Source organism: Stomoxys calcitrans, chromosome 1 (genome assembly GCF_963082655.1).
Source record: "Stomoxys calcitrans chromosome 1, idStoCalc2.1, whole genome shotgun sequence".
NCBI lineage: Eukaryota > Metazoa > Arthropoda > Insecta > Diptera > Muscidae > Stomoxys > Stomoxys calcitrans.
This window is the reverse complement of record NC_081552.1, coordinates 212,345,987-212,364,670: the sequence shown is the minus strand read 5'-3', so window position 1 is coordinate 212,364,670 and position 18,684 is coordinate 212,345,987. Positions and strand designations below refer to the sequence as shown.

The 18,684-nt window shown below is 36.9% G+C and overlaps 2 protein-coding genes across 3 annotated transcripts in view; one reads left to right on the top strand and one right to left on the bottom strand.

The window, feature by feature from the left end:
* The window catches only part of LOC106086230 (myophilin), a 38,796-nt gene extending 28,083 nt beyond the window's left edge, over positions 1 to 10,713 (bottom strand). The window contains exon 1 of one of the 2 annotated variants that reach the window (XM_013250812.2): positions 10,489 to 10,713. In XM_013250812.2, coding sequence (XP_013106266.1) covers positions 10,489 to 10,542 — 54 coding nt within the window. In that variant the 5' untranslated portion in view covers positions 10,543 to 10,713. Of the gene's footprint in view, positions 1 to 10,063; positions 10,133 to 10,488 lie in introns of those variants that run through there. The other variant, XM_013250820.2, reaches the window with a different exon arrangement.
* Positions 1 to 18,684, top strand: part of LOC106086183 (integrator complex subunit 7) — a 65,185-nt gene that overhangs the window by 38,271 nt on the left and 8,230 nt on the right. The gene's annotated exons all lie outside the window — the stretch shown is intronic.

Below are 18,684 nucleotides of genomic sequence, written 5' to 3'. Positions count from 1 at the left end.
ATTTTAATTTATTATGCATATAAAATTTTGTTTTTATCAAATTTATTTACATAAAAAATAGCATGACAAAAAATCATAGTAGGTCAAGACCGGTCATATGAGTTTCAAAATTCGATTAATGATGTCAGCAGCGTAACCGACAGAACAGGGCAATATTTTGAAATATATTGAAAAAAAGCAATTTTGGTAAACAAATTAATTTGTTATACAAATATTTATGGTTTTTGAGTATAAGAATACATTAGAGTGGGTAAATGATGAGATCTCATATTGATAAATTGCTATATGCCCTGCAGGAAGTTTGGGGTTAATTCATCCCTATTAACATAAATTTCCGATCATATCGCCAGTCATTTTAGTCCATTGCGTGGCTGCTTTGAGGTATTTTCCTTTTTGCAAAGTAAGCCGGTGAAAATACCGGTATAAATGTTTCTATATTGGGGACAGTTCGTTTTTTCATTAGTACGCATTCGTAGTTTCTGGTGCTTTTCATGTTATACACACATCGTATTATAAAAAAACGGCAACAAAAGCCAAAAGCGGGCGGAGCCAATCATACAATACTCTACACCACCCAGTCTGGGTACTACTTTTAATGCATGGAATCTATGTTGAAATATAGCCAGATTTTAATTTTGCATACCTATTGATATATTGAGTAGAACCTTGTAAGATTTTCTTACGATAGGACCTAAATTGTAGCTACCAGACCCTTAAAGGCCATATATGAAACATATATATGGGGGCAACATATATCTAAACCTGGACGGACTTATAAGATTTAGCACACGTCAAATAAAACGCCTCACTCAAAATTTTATAAAGATCAAACCAAAATTGTGGCTTCTATAGCCTTATAAGGCCATATCGGATGGAAGATATATATGGGAACTATATCTAAATCTGAACCGATTTTATTAAAATTTTCCACACGTGTTAGAACGTCAAATAAAACATTTCATGCAAAACTTTGTAAAGATCGGACCAAAATTGTGGCTTCTATAGCTTTCAAAGGCCATATCGGATGAAAGATATATATGGGAGCTATATCTAAATCTGAACCGATTTTTATGAAATTTTGCTCACATATTGCTCCGTCAAATAAAACATTTTATGCCAAATTTTTTAAAGATCGGACTAAAATTGTAGCTTCTATAGCCTTCAAAGACCATATCGGATGAAAGTTATATATGGGAGCTATATCTAAATCTAAACCAGTTTTAATGATATTTGGCACACGTATTGGGACGTTAAATGAAACATCTCGTGCATAACTTTGTAAAGATCGGACCAAAATTGTGGCTTCCACAGCCTTAATAGGACATATCGGTTGAAAGATATATATGGGAGCTATATCTAAATATCAACCGATTTTGTTCAAAATCAATAGCGTTCGTTCGTTTGACCAAAAATGTGACTTATGCAAAATTTTTTAACAGTCGGACAACAAATGCGACCTGTACCTTGATTACAAGAATACATGGACAGATAGACGGACATAGCTAAATCGAATCAGGAAGTGATTCTAAGCCGACCGCTATACTTATCAATGGGTCTAGCTCTTCTCCTTCTTAGCGTTGCAAACAAATGCAGAAAGTTAAAATACACTGTACCACAGTGGTGGTGTAGGCTATAAAAATACAACGTTGCTCTGGATAAACCATTAAACCGTTACCAGTACCAGTGCGCAGAAAAGTTGATGTTTTTATACCCTCCTCCATAGGATGGGGGTGTACTAATTTCGTTTCATTCTGTTTGTAACACCTCGAAATATGCGTCTCAGACCCCATAAAGTATATATATTCTTGATCGTCATGTCATTTTAAGTCGATCTAGCCATGTCCGTCCGTCCGTCTGTCTGACGAAAGCACGCTAACTTTCGAAGAAGTAAAGCTAGGCGCTCGAAATTTTGCACAAACACCTTTTATTAGTGTAGGTCGGTTGGGATTTTAAATGGGCCATATCGGTCCATGTTTTGATATAGCTGCCATATAAACTCATTTTGGATCTTGACTTCTTGAGCCACTGGAGGTCGCAATTTTTCATCCGATTTGCCTGAAATTTTGCATGAGGTGTTTTATTATGACTTCCAATAAATGTGCAAAGTATGACGCAAATCGGTACATAACCTGATATAGCTGCCATATAAACCGATCTGGGATCTTGACTTCTTGAGCCTCTAGAGGGCGCAATTCTCATCTGATTTGGCAGAAATTTTGTACAACGACCTTCATCCTATGACCTTCAATATACGTGTCTAATATGGTCTTAATCGATAGCTTGATACAGCTCCCATATAAACCGATCTCCCGTCTCTTATCCGAATGGGCTGAAATATTTTTCAAACCGGTGAGATGACCGATTTTTTAAATCAGTGAAATGGCCAGTGTTTTTAACCGCTGAAATGACCGGTTCAAAATTATTGGTCCCTAGGTATGATATGCCCATATAAAAATCACCTGTAATAGGGATAGTCAGGGGACCAGTCACTGGTCACTGAAAACCGACTAAATCAACAGTTTAGAACCGATTCAAAGTTCTGCAGAGCGACTCAATAATCTTTAGGCCTCACTCCACACACTTGCAACCAGGTGTTCGTAGGACTCCATGCTAAACATAAAAAATATCATTAATCATTAGATCGTTTGCCAACAATTCAAAGTGGATGAAAATAACGGAGAAATTTGTGTGCTTTCAAAATTTTACAGCAAATGTCAAGCTTATAGGTGTCTGTAGTTATTTTATTTTTCTTCAAAGTAGTTCCGCCGAAAAAAAAATTAAAAATTAAATAGACAACAAAAAGAAATAAAATAAAGATACACATATTGTAAGCTACTACTTCCGAAACCCTATATACGTGCATTAGGCCATAGTATCCTTCACGGGAAAGAAAATAATGCATATTTAGAAAATGCAAACGAGGCAAACTGCATGCCATTAAGAGCAAGATTCTGCTTGCCACAGGTTCTTAGATAATTCTCATTTATATATATTCACAAGCGCCACCAACCAGTCTATGTGCGAAGTTCAAATTCTTTATTTATATATAATTTATGAACAGTGATGCCCACTAGCAAGAATTTACAATGTGTATCATAGCATATGCTACTATGAAATACAATCAGAAAATAAAAGCGTTCCAATATTCATTTTGTATTAAAAAATATTATATTCTCAACAATGTGTAGGATTTCGACGGTTATGTGTTCTTCGTTCATTGAGCTTTAGAGGGGAAATAAAACCTTGTATCCCCAATGGATAGATATTATGCTGTACAGCCGCATATTTACATTATTTTGTGAAAAGATATGATCAGAAGATGGGTGAGAAATCTCATTTCTGGAACCTCACGATAAACGATATTATAATACGTTTCAATTAAGAAAGAAAAATTTACGAAATGTATCGCATATATGGGAGCTACTGAAAAGTCGCAGAGAAAACTCTCGATTTGGACAACGATGAACGAGCCAGGCAAATGAGTAGATGTCCTTCACATACTTTCTTCTTCCTCATCGTCCTCACAGACTCTGCAGAAGTCGTAACTTGGCACGGGAAGTTGTGTGCATCACACAGCTGTAACATTGAGGTCCGATCTGTGTGGTGTCTCTGCTGTCACAAGCATAGTGCGGAGTGAAATGCTCCATATGGAGTAGTAAATAACCAATGGCCATCCTGTTCCCGCGGCGAACGGTGGACCGGAACTAGCTTGCTCACCTACAGCAGCTTGACGAGGCTACAACAACAACATTAGTTAGACATAACTTAGACTTACACCAACGACAGCAAAGCGATAGACCAATTCAAGTTTAGTTTGGGCAGGGCAGGAACACACACGGAGTAGATACTAGAATGGATGCGGGCCCTCCTGGGATGTACACACATGTACATATGTGTATTTGAATACGCATGCACGCCCAAACGTCTGTTCGCCTCTTGATTTATATTCTAAGAACCCGTTTGCCCCACATGTTTATCCTATAACAAGGGGATCACAATGAGCCTTTATGGGTGAGCTACCCATTCAACCTAACCTATCATTGAGGTAAACCCATAAATCGGATAACAGTTTTAGATATAAGAAAAGTTTCATTTATGTTGCTTAAAATTTTATGTATACAATTTCACAATCATCAAGGATTAGGGGGAACTGTGCCTTAAGAATGAGTGAAAACAATGATATCGAACATTAACCAATTGATAAACAAAATGTTTTGTAGGCCAGCCTGAAGAACAACTTTCTCAAGATACACTTGTCGATATAAAGCTCTTTACGGTCCGCTATCATCAATACTTTTAAACCGCAATGGCAGTAAAATCCCTATACAACTCTAAACAGTCGGTAACTGCCTTTCTCAAAACGCGATGGCAGTTTAATCTCCATCGCTGCCATACATATGTATGGTCCATTTTAATAAGTATTTCACCATTTTTGATGGACTAATCGAATTGTCAAATGGGGTGGCTAAACAGAAGTAGTGACTGGAAAAAAATGGCCAGAGATAAGCGATAACTATGTGTGGTTATTACAATATTTGTTTTCATTATAATATTTTATTTAAATTAGCAGCAAGAATAGAATGTTATATTGGTGGATAAATAAGAACACACGAATCTATTTATGTAAATGTGCTGCCCAAATCTAATCTATGGTATACGGTATCCTCCTGCTTGTAGCGGATCTGTGCTGAAAAGAAATGAATATTTCACTCTATTCAAGACAATGATTAAAGAAAAATTTATACATTTCTTCCCATGCTATTAATTATAAGCTTTTTTGCGCCCAAGGGGATTTGCATAAAATATCTCTATTATAAACCATCCAGCCATTCAACCGTCATATCGACGTCGTCGTGGTTATGCTCAAATATTTTGAAGTGTTCATCTTTCGACGTCTGACCAGTTCAAATCAATCAGTTATCAATCTAGATATGCGAAAAGATATGCAGATAAACAGACAAAGAAGAAAGATCTGCTCAAATTTGTCCAATATTCATGACAAGATATGATTAACAATGGAAAATACCAACAACAAGAATATTGTGGAAATATAAAATCTCTTTAAGAAATTTGAAATAATATTAATAAACGTGTCTCTTCTCCATATTCTTGAAGATTTCACGTTGAAGAATACTACATATGTACAAGCAAACATACAGAATGATTAATAACCCACATACAGATCAATGACACGAAAGAACAATTGTTTGGAAAATAAAATTTTGTGGTTAATAAGTCGTCGATCGTTATGAATTGTAGATTACTTGCTTTTGCTTTACGCTATGTAACACAGTTTTTTAAGACACAAAATAATAGGGTTCATGTTCATGGATTCAAATGTGTAGTGAGGTGTATTATCTGAGAGCTGTACTTCGTCTATTCTTTAAATTTATTGATTCTATAGTTAAGCCCAACAAGGTTTTATCAGGATATGGACCGATATCAGCAGGTTATGGACCGATTATCAGGTTATGGACCGATTATCAGGTTATGGACCGATTTAAGCCATACTTAGCACAGTTGTTAAAAGTCATAACGAAACACGTCATGCAAAATTTCAGTCAAATCGGAGGCTCAAGAAATATAATCGGGAGATTGGTTTATATAGTGACTATATTAGGTTATTGACTGATTTAGACTGTACTTGGCAATGTTGTTGGGAGTCATACCAGAACACTTCATGCAAAATTTCAGCCAAATCGGATAAGAATTGCGTACTTATATGTTTATATGGGAGCTTTATCAGATTATCAACCGATTTAGATCATACCTAGCACAGTTGCCGGAAGTGATAACAAAACACCATGTGCAAAATCAGCCAAATCGGACGAGAATTGCGTCTTCTAGAAGCTCAAGATGGACCGATATGGCCCATTTACAATCCCAACCGACCTACACTAATTAGAAGTATTTGTGCAAAATTTCAAGCGCCTAGCTTTACACCTTCGAAAGTTAGCGTGCTTTCGACAGACGGACGGACATGGCTAAATAGACTTAAAATGTTATGACGATCAAGAATATATGTATATACTCTATGGGGTCTTAGATATATATTTCTCAACGTTAGTAGGTACATATTTTGACAATATTTTATTCAATATGGCCCAACACTTTTGTAACGTATGTAGGTATTATACCTAACATTGGTTTAGTTTAATATTCATAGAGATTTTATAAAAAGTAGCACAAATGGTGGTGATGATGACTGACAGCTCAAACCCTCACCGCAACGTTTTTCTACGTACATATGCAAGTATGTACATATCTACTTCTATGTTTCATTTAGGAGTTCTGGTATACATATGTGTGTACGTCTATGCAAATATACAATTGATAAATTGTTTGGTGAGCCGGGTGCACACACATTCAATTTAAGCAATCTTTACGCTCAACGAACATTGCAACTAATTAGAAGAGTATCTTTCAACTCGCATTTGAATCAAATGAACAACACTTAACGGAAAGCGAAAGAGAGACTCTCAATTTATACGAGTTGGGTATTGTCGCTTTTTTTGTTTTTACCAAAGCTCAAGGCATGCATAAACAGATATACATTTTTGATACTTGAAAATTGTGTACCTTATATGGCGAAAACAAAAAACAAACAAGAATGAATAAAAAAAAACAGTCAGTAACGGCAAACAAAAAATGTTGAATTTAGAAGTTTTTTTTTCAAGTGATCATCCAGCAATGGTAAACAACAAATTTAGCTTGAAATGTATATGAGTGTGTGCGTATGGGTACGTGTGTTGTTGTTTGATAGTATTTGTATGTGACAACAAATGGGACGGCTGAGACTGACTGTAGTATAAATAATAGGAAATTCATATGAAGAAAGAACATAAAATGGAAAAAATGTTAAGCTGTTAAATTTCAAATACCTAAGTTGTCTTTGCCTTAAAGCAATGTGATTGAGCAGTAAAGAGGAAGCAAAGGTAACCAAAGCGCAATTGGTGTTGATGTATAGATGTAAATATATTAAGTTTACTCGTATACCTACATATGTATGCATGGATATCCATTAGTATACTACCCTGCAAACATTTTCTATCGTGCGAGTCACTAAATCTGCACTCAAGGAAGTTGAAAACATTCTCAGGCTATATCATTTTTTACTCTAATTGGTGTCTCGGTACGGGAGAAAACTTGCTACTTGGCGATATATACCCATGAGTGACTAAATAGGGACTAAAAACAGTTTAAAATTCGACTATCAACGTTATTATTAAAAAAAAAAACAATTTGCTTAATGTTTTTTTTTACCTGTTAGAGTGAAGCTTATTTATACTTTATTTCTTTTTCAAATCAAGATTAACAATGGAAGATTTTATTTGCAATGATTTTCCCTGACTGGGATTTGAACAGCCAACCTTACAATTGTGAGACGTATGCTATCCCTCTTTGCTATCATTCTTTCTTCATTACAGAAGGCTAAATAAACATACATTCTATTGTGTGGGGTTTTTTCAGTTGGCGTCCAAAACAACAACAAAAAATCTATTTTTAAATTTGTAACAATAACAGTTGATTATGAGAAACGAATTAGCGAAACATGAATGATAGAATTCCGATAGTAATGTATTTTGTTGTTTTAAATCAAGACATCTCTACAAACTATCACACCAAAGCATCTAAAAAGTGACAATTCTGGGAGGCAGTGAGAAATTCCCTTCCAAATGTTTGAAGGGATATCAGATGATACTTGGCATGTTTTTAGGAAGTTATTATATATATTTTTTTCATTTTTAACCTTTCCCGCTAAAATTATTTTCAATTTTGATTTCAATCGAAAATGATTTGAGAAGTACTCTCTTCGACTAGAAAATAATGCTTAAAATTTTTTAAACATTTTTTAATTCACACTCAGAGAAATTTGTTAGAAACAGCAAAAATGTTTGCTGTAACTGCAGAAAGTCAGCTGAAAATGGCACAGCAGTAATTTGTTGCTAAAACAGCAAATACAATCGTAGGGCCGTTAGCATGTCCTGGCGAGACCATCATAAAATTGTCAGCGATGGTTATCCTCTCCTAACGATGGCTATCCCCTCCTAATTTTGTTCAAATTTTAAACAATTTGTTAATTTTTAAACGAATTTAAATAACAGCAAATTAAATAACGACTAATAAAATATTAAAACTTAAAAAAATTAATGGCTTAACTTGGCAGTTTTTTTATTCATATATAGTACATGCCTCAAATGTTGTTTAGAAATCCAAAAAGTTTGAACTCATTCCAAAGTTTAAAATTTTTAATTTAATTATCAGCAGACAAATTTTTTTTGGGTGCACCATAGAATGGGGGTATAACTTGGTCTACTTGGATATTGATCTAAGATGCTTAAGTCGGTAGTTTAATACAAGTAAGAGCGTGCTAAGTTCGGCCGGCCCGAATCTTATATACCTTCCACCATGGATCGCATTTGTCGAATTCTTTGCGCAGTATCTCTTTTTAGGCAAACAAAGAATAATGAGTAAGGATTGTTATGCTATTGGAGCTATATCAAGTTATAGTCAGATTCGGACCAGATATAAATTGAATGCAGAAAATTGTGTAATATTGCAGTCCATTCGGATAAGAATTGCTCCTTGTAGGGGCTCAAGAAGCAAAATCGAGAGATTGGTTTATATGGGAACTGTATCAAGCTATAGATCGATTCAGACCATATTGCACACGTATATTGAAGGCCATGGGAGCCGTTGTACAAAATGTGCGCTAAATCGAATGAGAATTGATTTCTCCACAGGCCCAAGAAGTCAAGATCCCAGTTCGGTCTATATGGCAGCCATATCAGGTTATGTACCGATTTGCGCCATACTCATCACATTTTTTGGAAGTCATATCAAAACACCTCACGCAAAAATCGTTCATATTTGAGCTAATTCGGGCCCCTTTTAAACTGCCATACCAATCGATACGCATCTTCGATGGCCGGTATGTAAGTATAACAATCATCATCGAGCCACTTGTTGACTCTAATGATCTTATTGTTATTTTCTGCAGTGTAGTAAGTAAAACAAACAATTATCCCCACACACTTATTCTGGCTGATTAGAATGTTTTGCACTCTTTCGTACTTAAAACAAGAATGAAGTGATATTTAACATATGACTCGCTTTGCTATATATCTTTGTCGTAGACGTATTAGGGCAAGTAAAAAAAATAAATAATAAAAAGGGGAGAAACAACAAAGTACATATGGAAAAATTACGATGACATCATAGGAATCCATACTATCTCGCCTTGTAACGAATGTTTTTTTGTACTTTTGCTTACGAACGTCGAATTTCAAGTACAACACTACACATTCATTTTTGTTTTGCTCATTATTTTTGTTGTTGTTATTGCCACCCCAAGAAAAGGGCGACCGACAACTGCACGCACACTTATATACAAATGAACGACCGTTTGGCGAAATCCATTAAAAGAAGACATACAGATGTACGGATATATATTTTGTGTAATGGGAATGAAATGTGCTATGTGCTGCAATTTTAAACACATACCTTCTATGTTTGAGCAAGGGACATGCAAAGTATCGCAAGGCATGCTCTGTATGGATGTTTACATTTTTATGCAATCCAAGGCAAGTGTACAAGTGTAAAATTGTTTAATTTAATCCTCTCGGCATCGTCGCATTAAATTACAAATGCAAGTGGCCTTTGACGAAGCCGTTTAACAAAAGTAAGCGGACAATTTGAACCAACACAAACAATGGCAGTTGAAGACAGAAAACAAGTACATACATACATATGGCATAAACAAAAACCACCTAAGTTTCTGTAGAGTATTTTATCAATGAATTTATTGTAATTTGAAAAAGGTTTGACGTCATACCTATACATGGACATTCGTATTCATGCCACAAAAAAATGTAACTGTTGCTTCTCCCCTTGTCAACTTTGTTTAATGATCATCGCCGTCAGCATAATTATGGTACAAAATTATGTTGCTGCAGTGCTATACTCTTTTTTTTTGCCGCCATTCTCAGTTGAATGTAATTTCTGGTTTTTCTACTTGTGAATTTTTGTCGAATTTATACACCAGTTTTTTTTTCTTTTTTACCTTGCGTTGAGCTTCAGCTGCAAAACCAGACTTTGGTGCACGATTGATTGACATTTTGGTCTCTTTTAACTGTTTCGTTTTTTTCTATCTTAAATTTTTTTTTTATTTTAAAAATAATATTAATTTAATTAAACAATACCCGCCGAGCAGTCACTAGAAATTGCACTTTTCCCTTTTTTTCGTATTGGAAAATTTGATTGCCCCGAAGAAATGACAATTGTAAACTCACTCAAAGGCTTGCTCAACCGAAAACGATAATTAATCGATAAGGATATTGCTCTTGCTCACAAAACAACAAAAACAGAGAGTAACTTATAAATCACATAAAAAAAGAGGCCAAAGAAATTTAGTATTTATTAACTTATCCAACAACTGATTTGGTTACGGATTGAATTCTTTTCTGTTTGGTTTTACTTTCAACTTACCTTACGTTGAGCTTCAGCTGCAAAGCCTGACTTTGGTGCACGATTGACGGACATTTTTTTTTATTAGTTGATCTATATTCTTACAAGATAATCTTTATTTAAAATTTTAATACTGCAACTGTATTAATTATAGTAAACTAATATTTTATTTTTACTTTTCTTTCTAAAATTTTTTTGTTGTGATCGCTTGAATGTTCAAGTGCGAATGGTTAGTTTTCCAGTTTTTGTATTACTACAATTCCACTACAATGCCTGCTCCACTGTTAGGATCTATAAGTCAACTTATCGATTTCCATACTGAAATGTCAAAGTCGATGTTCATGGCGATTGCAGAGTCTAATAATCGATTTTCGATTTTTTTCAAATATAATTCCGAACCCTGGTGTTGAGATTGCCAACTATCGCTTTCAATTAAAAAATCGTATGCATAATAGCTGGTATTTTGTTCGTTTTTCACAATTACAAAATGTTTTTCTTCAAACACTACAAAAATCTCAACTATAAAATAATTTAAATGAAACAGATTTGTGATTCTATATAATCTATATATTAAAACATTGCAAATGTGAAAAAGAACAATATATGAAAACATTTTAAAACACTGAACAAATCATACTATATACATATTACAACACTGAAGTAAGAAATTTTCATCAGCTGGGCAAGTGACTTAATCTTGGTAGAATTAATAAGGTAACCCCACAGCAACGAAATTACCTATACAACTCTATGGGCATGGCGAAACAATTAAAGGTGGTCTCATTTGTACAACAACAACAAATAATATGGTGCAATCCGTCTTCTCGTCATCAAGCTGATCAACGTTTTGCCAACGCACCCAAAGAAATTTGTGTGCGTGTATGTTTACGTGTGCGTACATGAGCAGAGAATATGCGAGAAAGAATATAACAACGAAGAAACCTGGCCGACGGCTAACAGCCGTTCGCGTGAGACAACCTTTTTAAATCCGCCTTGCTTGTGGGTATTTTGGTGCGAATTCCCATTATACTGTCAAATTCCCAATTTTTGCTCCGAATCTCCAAGTTTCTAAATTAAAAATTTCATCCTCATTCTAGAAAATAAATCCTCACTTTGGGGAGAAATCCCCAATACTGGCAACACTGCAATCAAATATTAATGTTCAGGGATGCCACTTTTTCTATTTTTTACCATAATTGGTCGGATGGAAATTAAATTTCGGGAAGTAGGTCGGATAGACGGTTCAATTAGATTTTGTAGATTCCGAACATATGGGGAGAAATCCCCAATACTGGCAACACTGCAATCAAATATTAATGTTCAGGGATGCCACTTTTTTCTATTTTTTACCATAATTGGTCGGATGGAAATTAAATTTCGGGAAGTAGGTCGGATAGACGGTTCAATTAGATTTTGTAGATTCCGAACATAATAGCCAATTCGTCTCAATTTAATATATATATATATATATATATATATATATAAAATTATAACAACAATTAACATTGCAATAATGTGGAAATTTGTTGACTGATCTTCCCAAAACTTGGCTCCAATTTATGAATCTTGATGTAACTAGTAAATTTTGCAAAAATCATATTAGATATAAATCTATATCTAGTACATCGATTACAATTATTTTATTGATACATAGGGAAACTTGTTTACAGATATTGTGATAAAGTTTGACATGGAGTTTTCATTTATGTCCTACTACTGTATATATAACTACTGTATATATTCACACTTATATCGGCATAGATAGTACGTTTATTAATTATTATGCGATATTTGTAAAATCTGGAGCATACATTTTATTTGTTTAAAAATTTTAAACGGCTAAGTGAGAATTTGGTATGTTTTCCTTTGACATTTTTTTCTGTTATGGCAACACTGTAAATGTTCATGTTTTACAGTTAGTTTTGTATTATGTTGTAGCTCATTAGTTTGTGCGGCAAACTGCAATAAGTTTATATCATTTGTATCAAAAAACTCGTGAAAAATTTAGTTCAAAAAAATAAAGTGATATCTGGTATCGGCATCGGATAAATGGTAAGTAAGACGAATTATTTTTACATTTTATGTTGTAGCCACATTTGGCATATATATAGAGAGGTGCGATACTCGTCAAGCTTCAATAGATGAGCAAGCACGTTCCGGTCTACAGGACCGATCGCTGGGATACAAGATGGCCATAGGCGCCAAAAATTCGCCTTTTCGTATTGAATATCACAGGCACTCAGTATTTCAGCAAGAGGAAGTGCCATCCAGTCTCTCACTGTGACTCCACCCGAAACTGCTGAATTCCCGTGACTGCAGTTGCAGCTACTTCGTAGCACTTCAGTATCCGCAAGTGTAACACACTGCTACAACAACAACATCGGTTTTCACAAAACAATGCAATCTTAAAGTAGGTTTATTTGATAGTCCTATAAAGGAAATCTGTCAAATAAATCTACTATGAAGCTGCAATAAGATTTGTGAATATGAGCTTAGATCTATTGGTGTGTAGACTTTGGATAAGTAGTAGCTCATTTTTTGCGCTTCGGTATCAAAACCCTAACCTCCCTACAACCATTTGTCAAGTAGTCAATCAAAATGCAGCTCCAAAAAATCATCTCAATGAGTCGTTGGACACACGGTCTTGCCCTTTACAACATGGCAGGCAGTATGTCACATATTACTCACATTTCCCAGCACATGTGAGCACCACACAAGCTGGAACATTGAGGTCCGATCTGTCGGGTGTTCATTGCTGTCACGAGAAGCTTAGCTCTGAGCTACCGGGCGCGTCCACAGGTTACACATAGTGGAATGCTCCATCCGAAGTAGCTGTAACTGCAGTCGCGGACAGTCAGCGGTATCTAGTGGAGAGTCTCAGTGAGAGGTCGGGTGGCATCGGCTCCTGTACAAATACTGAGTGCCAACAATGCTCGATATGACAAGGCGAGTTATTTACGCCTTTAAATAACCAATGGCCACCCTGTTCCCGCACGATCGGTTCTTTGGACCGGAACGAGCTTGCTCACCTACAGGAGCTTATCGAGGATAGCCACCTCCACATGAAAATGTGGTTGCAACAACAACTCACATATTACCCATCATAATATTTTGTATGCGGTCAGAGAGAGACTTTCTCTTTTTCAGTCGGTTTACTCTTATTTAGGGATTGGTTCGAAAGTTTTCCCCTTAATTCCGTTTGCCGGAAGGCGTAGTCGAATTTCGAAAATTTTTATACCCACCAACATAGGATGAGGGTATACAAATCTAGTCATTCCGTTTGTAACACCTCGCAATATTTGTCTAAGACCCATAAAGTATATATATTCTTGATCGTCTCGATGTTGGGAGTCGATCTGGCCTTGTCCGTCCGATAGCCATGTTCACGATAGAGGTCGAACGCGTAAAGCTAGCCGCTTGAAATTTTGCACAGATACTAAATATCGATATAGGTCGTTGGGGATTGTAAATGGGCCAGATTTAGATTAGCTCCCATATAAACCGATCTCCCGATTTGACTTCTTCAGCCGCTGGAAGCCGCAATTTTTGTCCGATTTGGCTAAAGTACGGTTCAAATCGGTCTATAACCTGATTTAGCTTCCATATAAACCAATCTCCTGATTAGACTTCTTGAGTCCCTGGAAGCCGCAATTTTTGTCCGATTTCCTTACAAGCAGCAATAATTGTCCGATTTGGTTGAAATTTTGCATGCGGAGTTCTGTTACGACTTCCAACAACTGTGCCAAATACGGCCCAAATCAGTCTAAAACCTGCTATAGCTTCCATATAAACCAATCTCCCGATTTGACTTTTTGAGCCTCTTGAAGCTGCAATTTTTGTCCGATTTCCTTACAAGCAGCAATATTTGTCCGATTTGCCTGAAATTTTGCATGCGGTGTTCTGTAACGGCTTCCAACAACTGTACCAAATACGGTCCAAATCAGTCTATAACCTGATATAGCCCCCATATAAACCGGTCTGTCGATGATTCTTGTTCGGTTCCTAGAAGCTTTAATTTTTGCAGGTTTGACAGAAGTTTGGTATGTAAAATAAAAAAAAATGCCCTTCAACTAGATTTATTTTGTTTAAATTTTTATCAGAATCCATGGTGGTGTATTCCCAAGATTCGGCCCGTCCGAACTTAGCACGCCTTTACTTGTTAAATATGGTATTATGTATGGAAGTATAGGCGCAGAAGTTTGCATGACCGCCTGTGATGCAGAACGCCTGGGTTAAAATCCCGGAATGACGACATTTGTAAGGTATCCAGCCATGTGAAAAAAACTTCTATAAGTCGTTGTTGTTGTAGCAGTTTGTTGTGTTCCATCTTTCGTCTGCTTGATTCTGTTGATTATACAGATACAAGAACTCCACGACTAAGATGGGGTGTGTCCAGAGGGATCTGGGTCTGACTGAACAGTTAAACAGGCGAAGTGTGTTCCTTGGTTACAATTGAGACATACATCCCGTACGTCGGCATCAATCCTTGCTCTGTACGAATTGAGTCGCCAGCATCTGCCGGATCGTTATTGAGCCAGAACTACTCTGGTTTTCCAAGGGAGCTCAATTTTCTCTGGTGCAATGGGAGGCGGTTGTTGTCCAAGGACTACATTCACCCTGTAGCTATTTATCGCACATGCTACCGTGTCTGCAGGCCACCGTATCACAGAGGTTAGCATGTCCGTCTATGACGCTGAACGCCTGGGTTCGAATCCTAGCAGGTACATTAGAAAAATTTTCAACGGTGGTTATCCCCTCCTAATGCTGGCGACATTTGTGAGGTAATTTGCCATGTCAAAACTTCTCCCCAAAGAGGTGTCGCCCCGCGGCACGCCGTTCGGACTCGGCTATTGATTTGATCAGCACTCATTGATTTGTGAGAAGTTTGCCCCAGTTTCTTAATGGAAGTTCATGGGCAAATTTGCATTTTTGCTACCGTGTCTGCACGAATGTTGTCTTGACCCACTTGATCTTTCTCTCTTATAGCGCCGAACCTCAGGCTCTAGATCATGTAGATCTACCTTAAGGCTTCTGGGCGGTGAATGCCTATCGAAAAGATGATGATTTGGATGGTCTGTGCTATAATAGCCCAGAAGGTATTGCTAAGGCAGTATGTAGTTATGTCTTCGGATGGGTTGGATCTTTGTCTCCTGGTGAAGGTGGGCCACATGAGATATAACAACGAGTGGCACGGCACGGAATAGCTGTGAACACCACATAGGCTGGAACATTGAGGTCCGATCTGTGTGGTGTTGATTGCTGTCAGGAGAAGCTTAGCTGCGAGCTATTGGGCGCGTTCACAGGCTGCGGATAGTGAAATGTTCCATACGGAGAAGCTGCAACGACAGTCGCGGTTTCGAGCGGAGAGTCTGAGTGAGAGGCCGGACGGCACCGGCTCTTGCACAAATACTAAGCCTATGATGCTCGACATGATAAGGCGAGTTATTGGCGCCTTTAAATAACCAATGGCCACATTGTTCCCGCGGCAATCGGTCCTCTGGACCGGAACGAGCCTGCTCACATACAGGAGCCTGACGAGGATCGCCACCTCCACATGCAAATTGTGAGCAACACATAGGCGGGAACATTGAGGTCCGATCTTTGTGGTGTTCATTGCTGTCACAAAAACTTTATCTGCGTCCACAGGTTATGGATAGTGGAATGCTCCATATGGAGTAGCTCCAACGACAGTCAATATCGAGCGGAGAGTCTCAGTGAGAGGCTGGGCGGCACCGGCTCTTGCAGAAATATTGAGTGCCTATGATGCTCGATATGACAAGGCTGTCACGAAAAGCTTTTCTGCGTCAACAGGTTGCCGATAGTGGAATGCTTCATACGGAGTAGCTGCAACGATAGTCGCGGAGAATCTCAGTGAGAGGCCGAGCGCCACCGGCTCTTGCAGAAGCTTAGCTACGAGCTACAGTTTGCGGATAGTGGAATGCTCCATACGAAGTAGCTGAAACGACAGTCGCGGACAATCAGCGGTTTCGAGCGGAGAGTCTCAGTGAGATGCCGGACGGCACCGCCTCTTGCAGAAATAACGAGTGCTTATCATGCTCGATATGACAAGGCGAGTTATTGGCGCCTTTAAATAACCAGTGGCCACCTTGTTCCCGCGGCGATCGGTCATATAGACCGAAACGAGCTTGGTTGTTGAAGGCGAGAAATCTATCAGTTTTGGTATCACCTAAGTAAGTCGAATTCGACTATCAGATTTTGCCAAAACGATCGATAGGTGTCCACCGTAGCGCCGAGGTTAGAATGTCCGCTTATAACGCTGAATCCTGGCAAGACCATCAAAAAAATTTTTCAGTGGTTTTCCCCTCCCAATACTGGCAACATTTGTGAGGAACTATACCATGTAAAATTTCTCTTCAAATAGGTGTCGGATTGCAGCACGCCGTTCGGACTCGGCTTTAAAAAGGAGGCCCCTTATCATTGAGCTTAAACTTGAATCGGACTGCACTCATTGATATGTGAGAAGTTTACCCCTGTTCCCTAGTGGAATGTTCATGGGCAAAATTTGCAAGAGTTATGCAATATGTTCCCTCAGCACACTCTCTTTATATGTTACATAACAGATTTTTATTTTCATCTCTACAGGAGGGTGTCCTCCTCCTCCAGATTTCTTGCAAATAAGCGTTAATCACTTTATAACGATATTCTCCATTACACTAAGTGAAGCTAAAGACTTAAAGGTCCAATCCATAAGCCACCGAAGTGTATGTATTTAAAGCTACACAAAAATTTGTTTGAAAATTTTTCGGTAAAGTTAAGATTATGATTTTTTTTTAATAAAACTTGTCAACCAATCAATAAGAAAGCCGATTTGCGTGATTTTGAAAAAAATTTTATTTTCTTTATATTTTGTATTATTTGAAATTATTACACAATTTTAATGAGATTTTAGAAGTTTACGATAGTTGAGTACATGAAATTAGTTAAGAACAAGTTCATGATCATTAAATAAATACAACAAGTTTCTAACTTGCTTCACCATATATTGCAGTTTTTAATAGATTTTGTTTTTATTTTATTTTTGTTTTTTTTTTTTTGAGGAAATTGTTCATACATTTTTGGTTAATAAGAATAATTATTTGACTATATAAGAGAAAACAATTCGTATAGTTTTGAATTGATTTTTATGTGTGTTGGTGTATTTATGGTATATTTAAATAGTATTTGAGAGACAGTGAAGAGAAAGAAACAAAAGTCAAGGAGAGTACCAAAATAACTCTAATAAAAGCTCTTTTTTAAAAGAAAAAAAAACGTAGGTATATGAAAAATTCATATGAAACTCCAAAAATGTGTAAAAATTAAAATAGAATCCGTGGGACGGACAAGAATACAGCACTACTATTTGGGTCAGGTATGAAGCATAAACGGAAACCCTCCAGTCAATAGCCACTTCTATGTAACGGAAAAATAGTTAGAAAAGAATATATCGGGATAGAAAGACGTTGGTGTGAGCAAAAGAGCCGGAAAAAATCCATACATGTTAACAAATAAGAGATAGAGATAGTAATCTGGATAATCAGAAGAAAGTGCTGAGAATAGAAAAAAATCAAATAGGGGAAGAACATATCTCATTTCCGTTAGTAATCGATTTCCAGGTGGCGAGGATAGTTTCGAATCAATGCCTAACAATGGTAAGAATGGTAGATTGCCGTGTGACCAATTTAAGACCGAGGCGACACACTGTTAGCGCAATTGTACCATCTTGTATATATGTGGCTAGTAAAATGCTTAGCCCCGTATACTATCCTTACTGGGTGTAACGATCTTGTTGGTATGTAGGGTCCCAGAGCTGGCTTGAAATTTTCTTGTGAAAGTGATGTCTTTTATTGAGCTCTCCCCCATCGTTAAACCGAAGACTGTCATCTCAAGGCAGGAATGAAACAGACAAATTATATTCCATGGATATATAGTCATTATCCTATTTTTATTATAACTCCACTATCATATCCATAGTTATGTACAGTGTCGTGCAAAACAAAAGCAACGCTTTTTCATATTGATGCAAATATTCCTAAAATTCGATTAATAAATTATCTGCATACAAAGGTTTATAACCACTGTACTTGTCGTACTATAAGCCTTAAAAGCTATTAATGAAATCGGACTAAAAGACCCCTATTTTTATATAAATGAGATTTTGTTCAACAATGGTTAATTTTCGCGTGTGCAAAACAAAAGCAACTAATTGATGGTTCATAT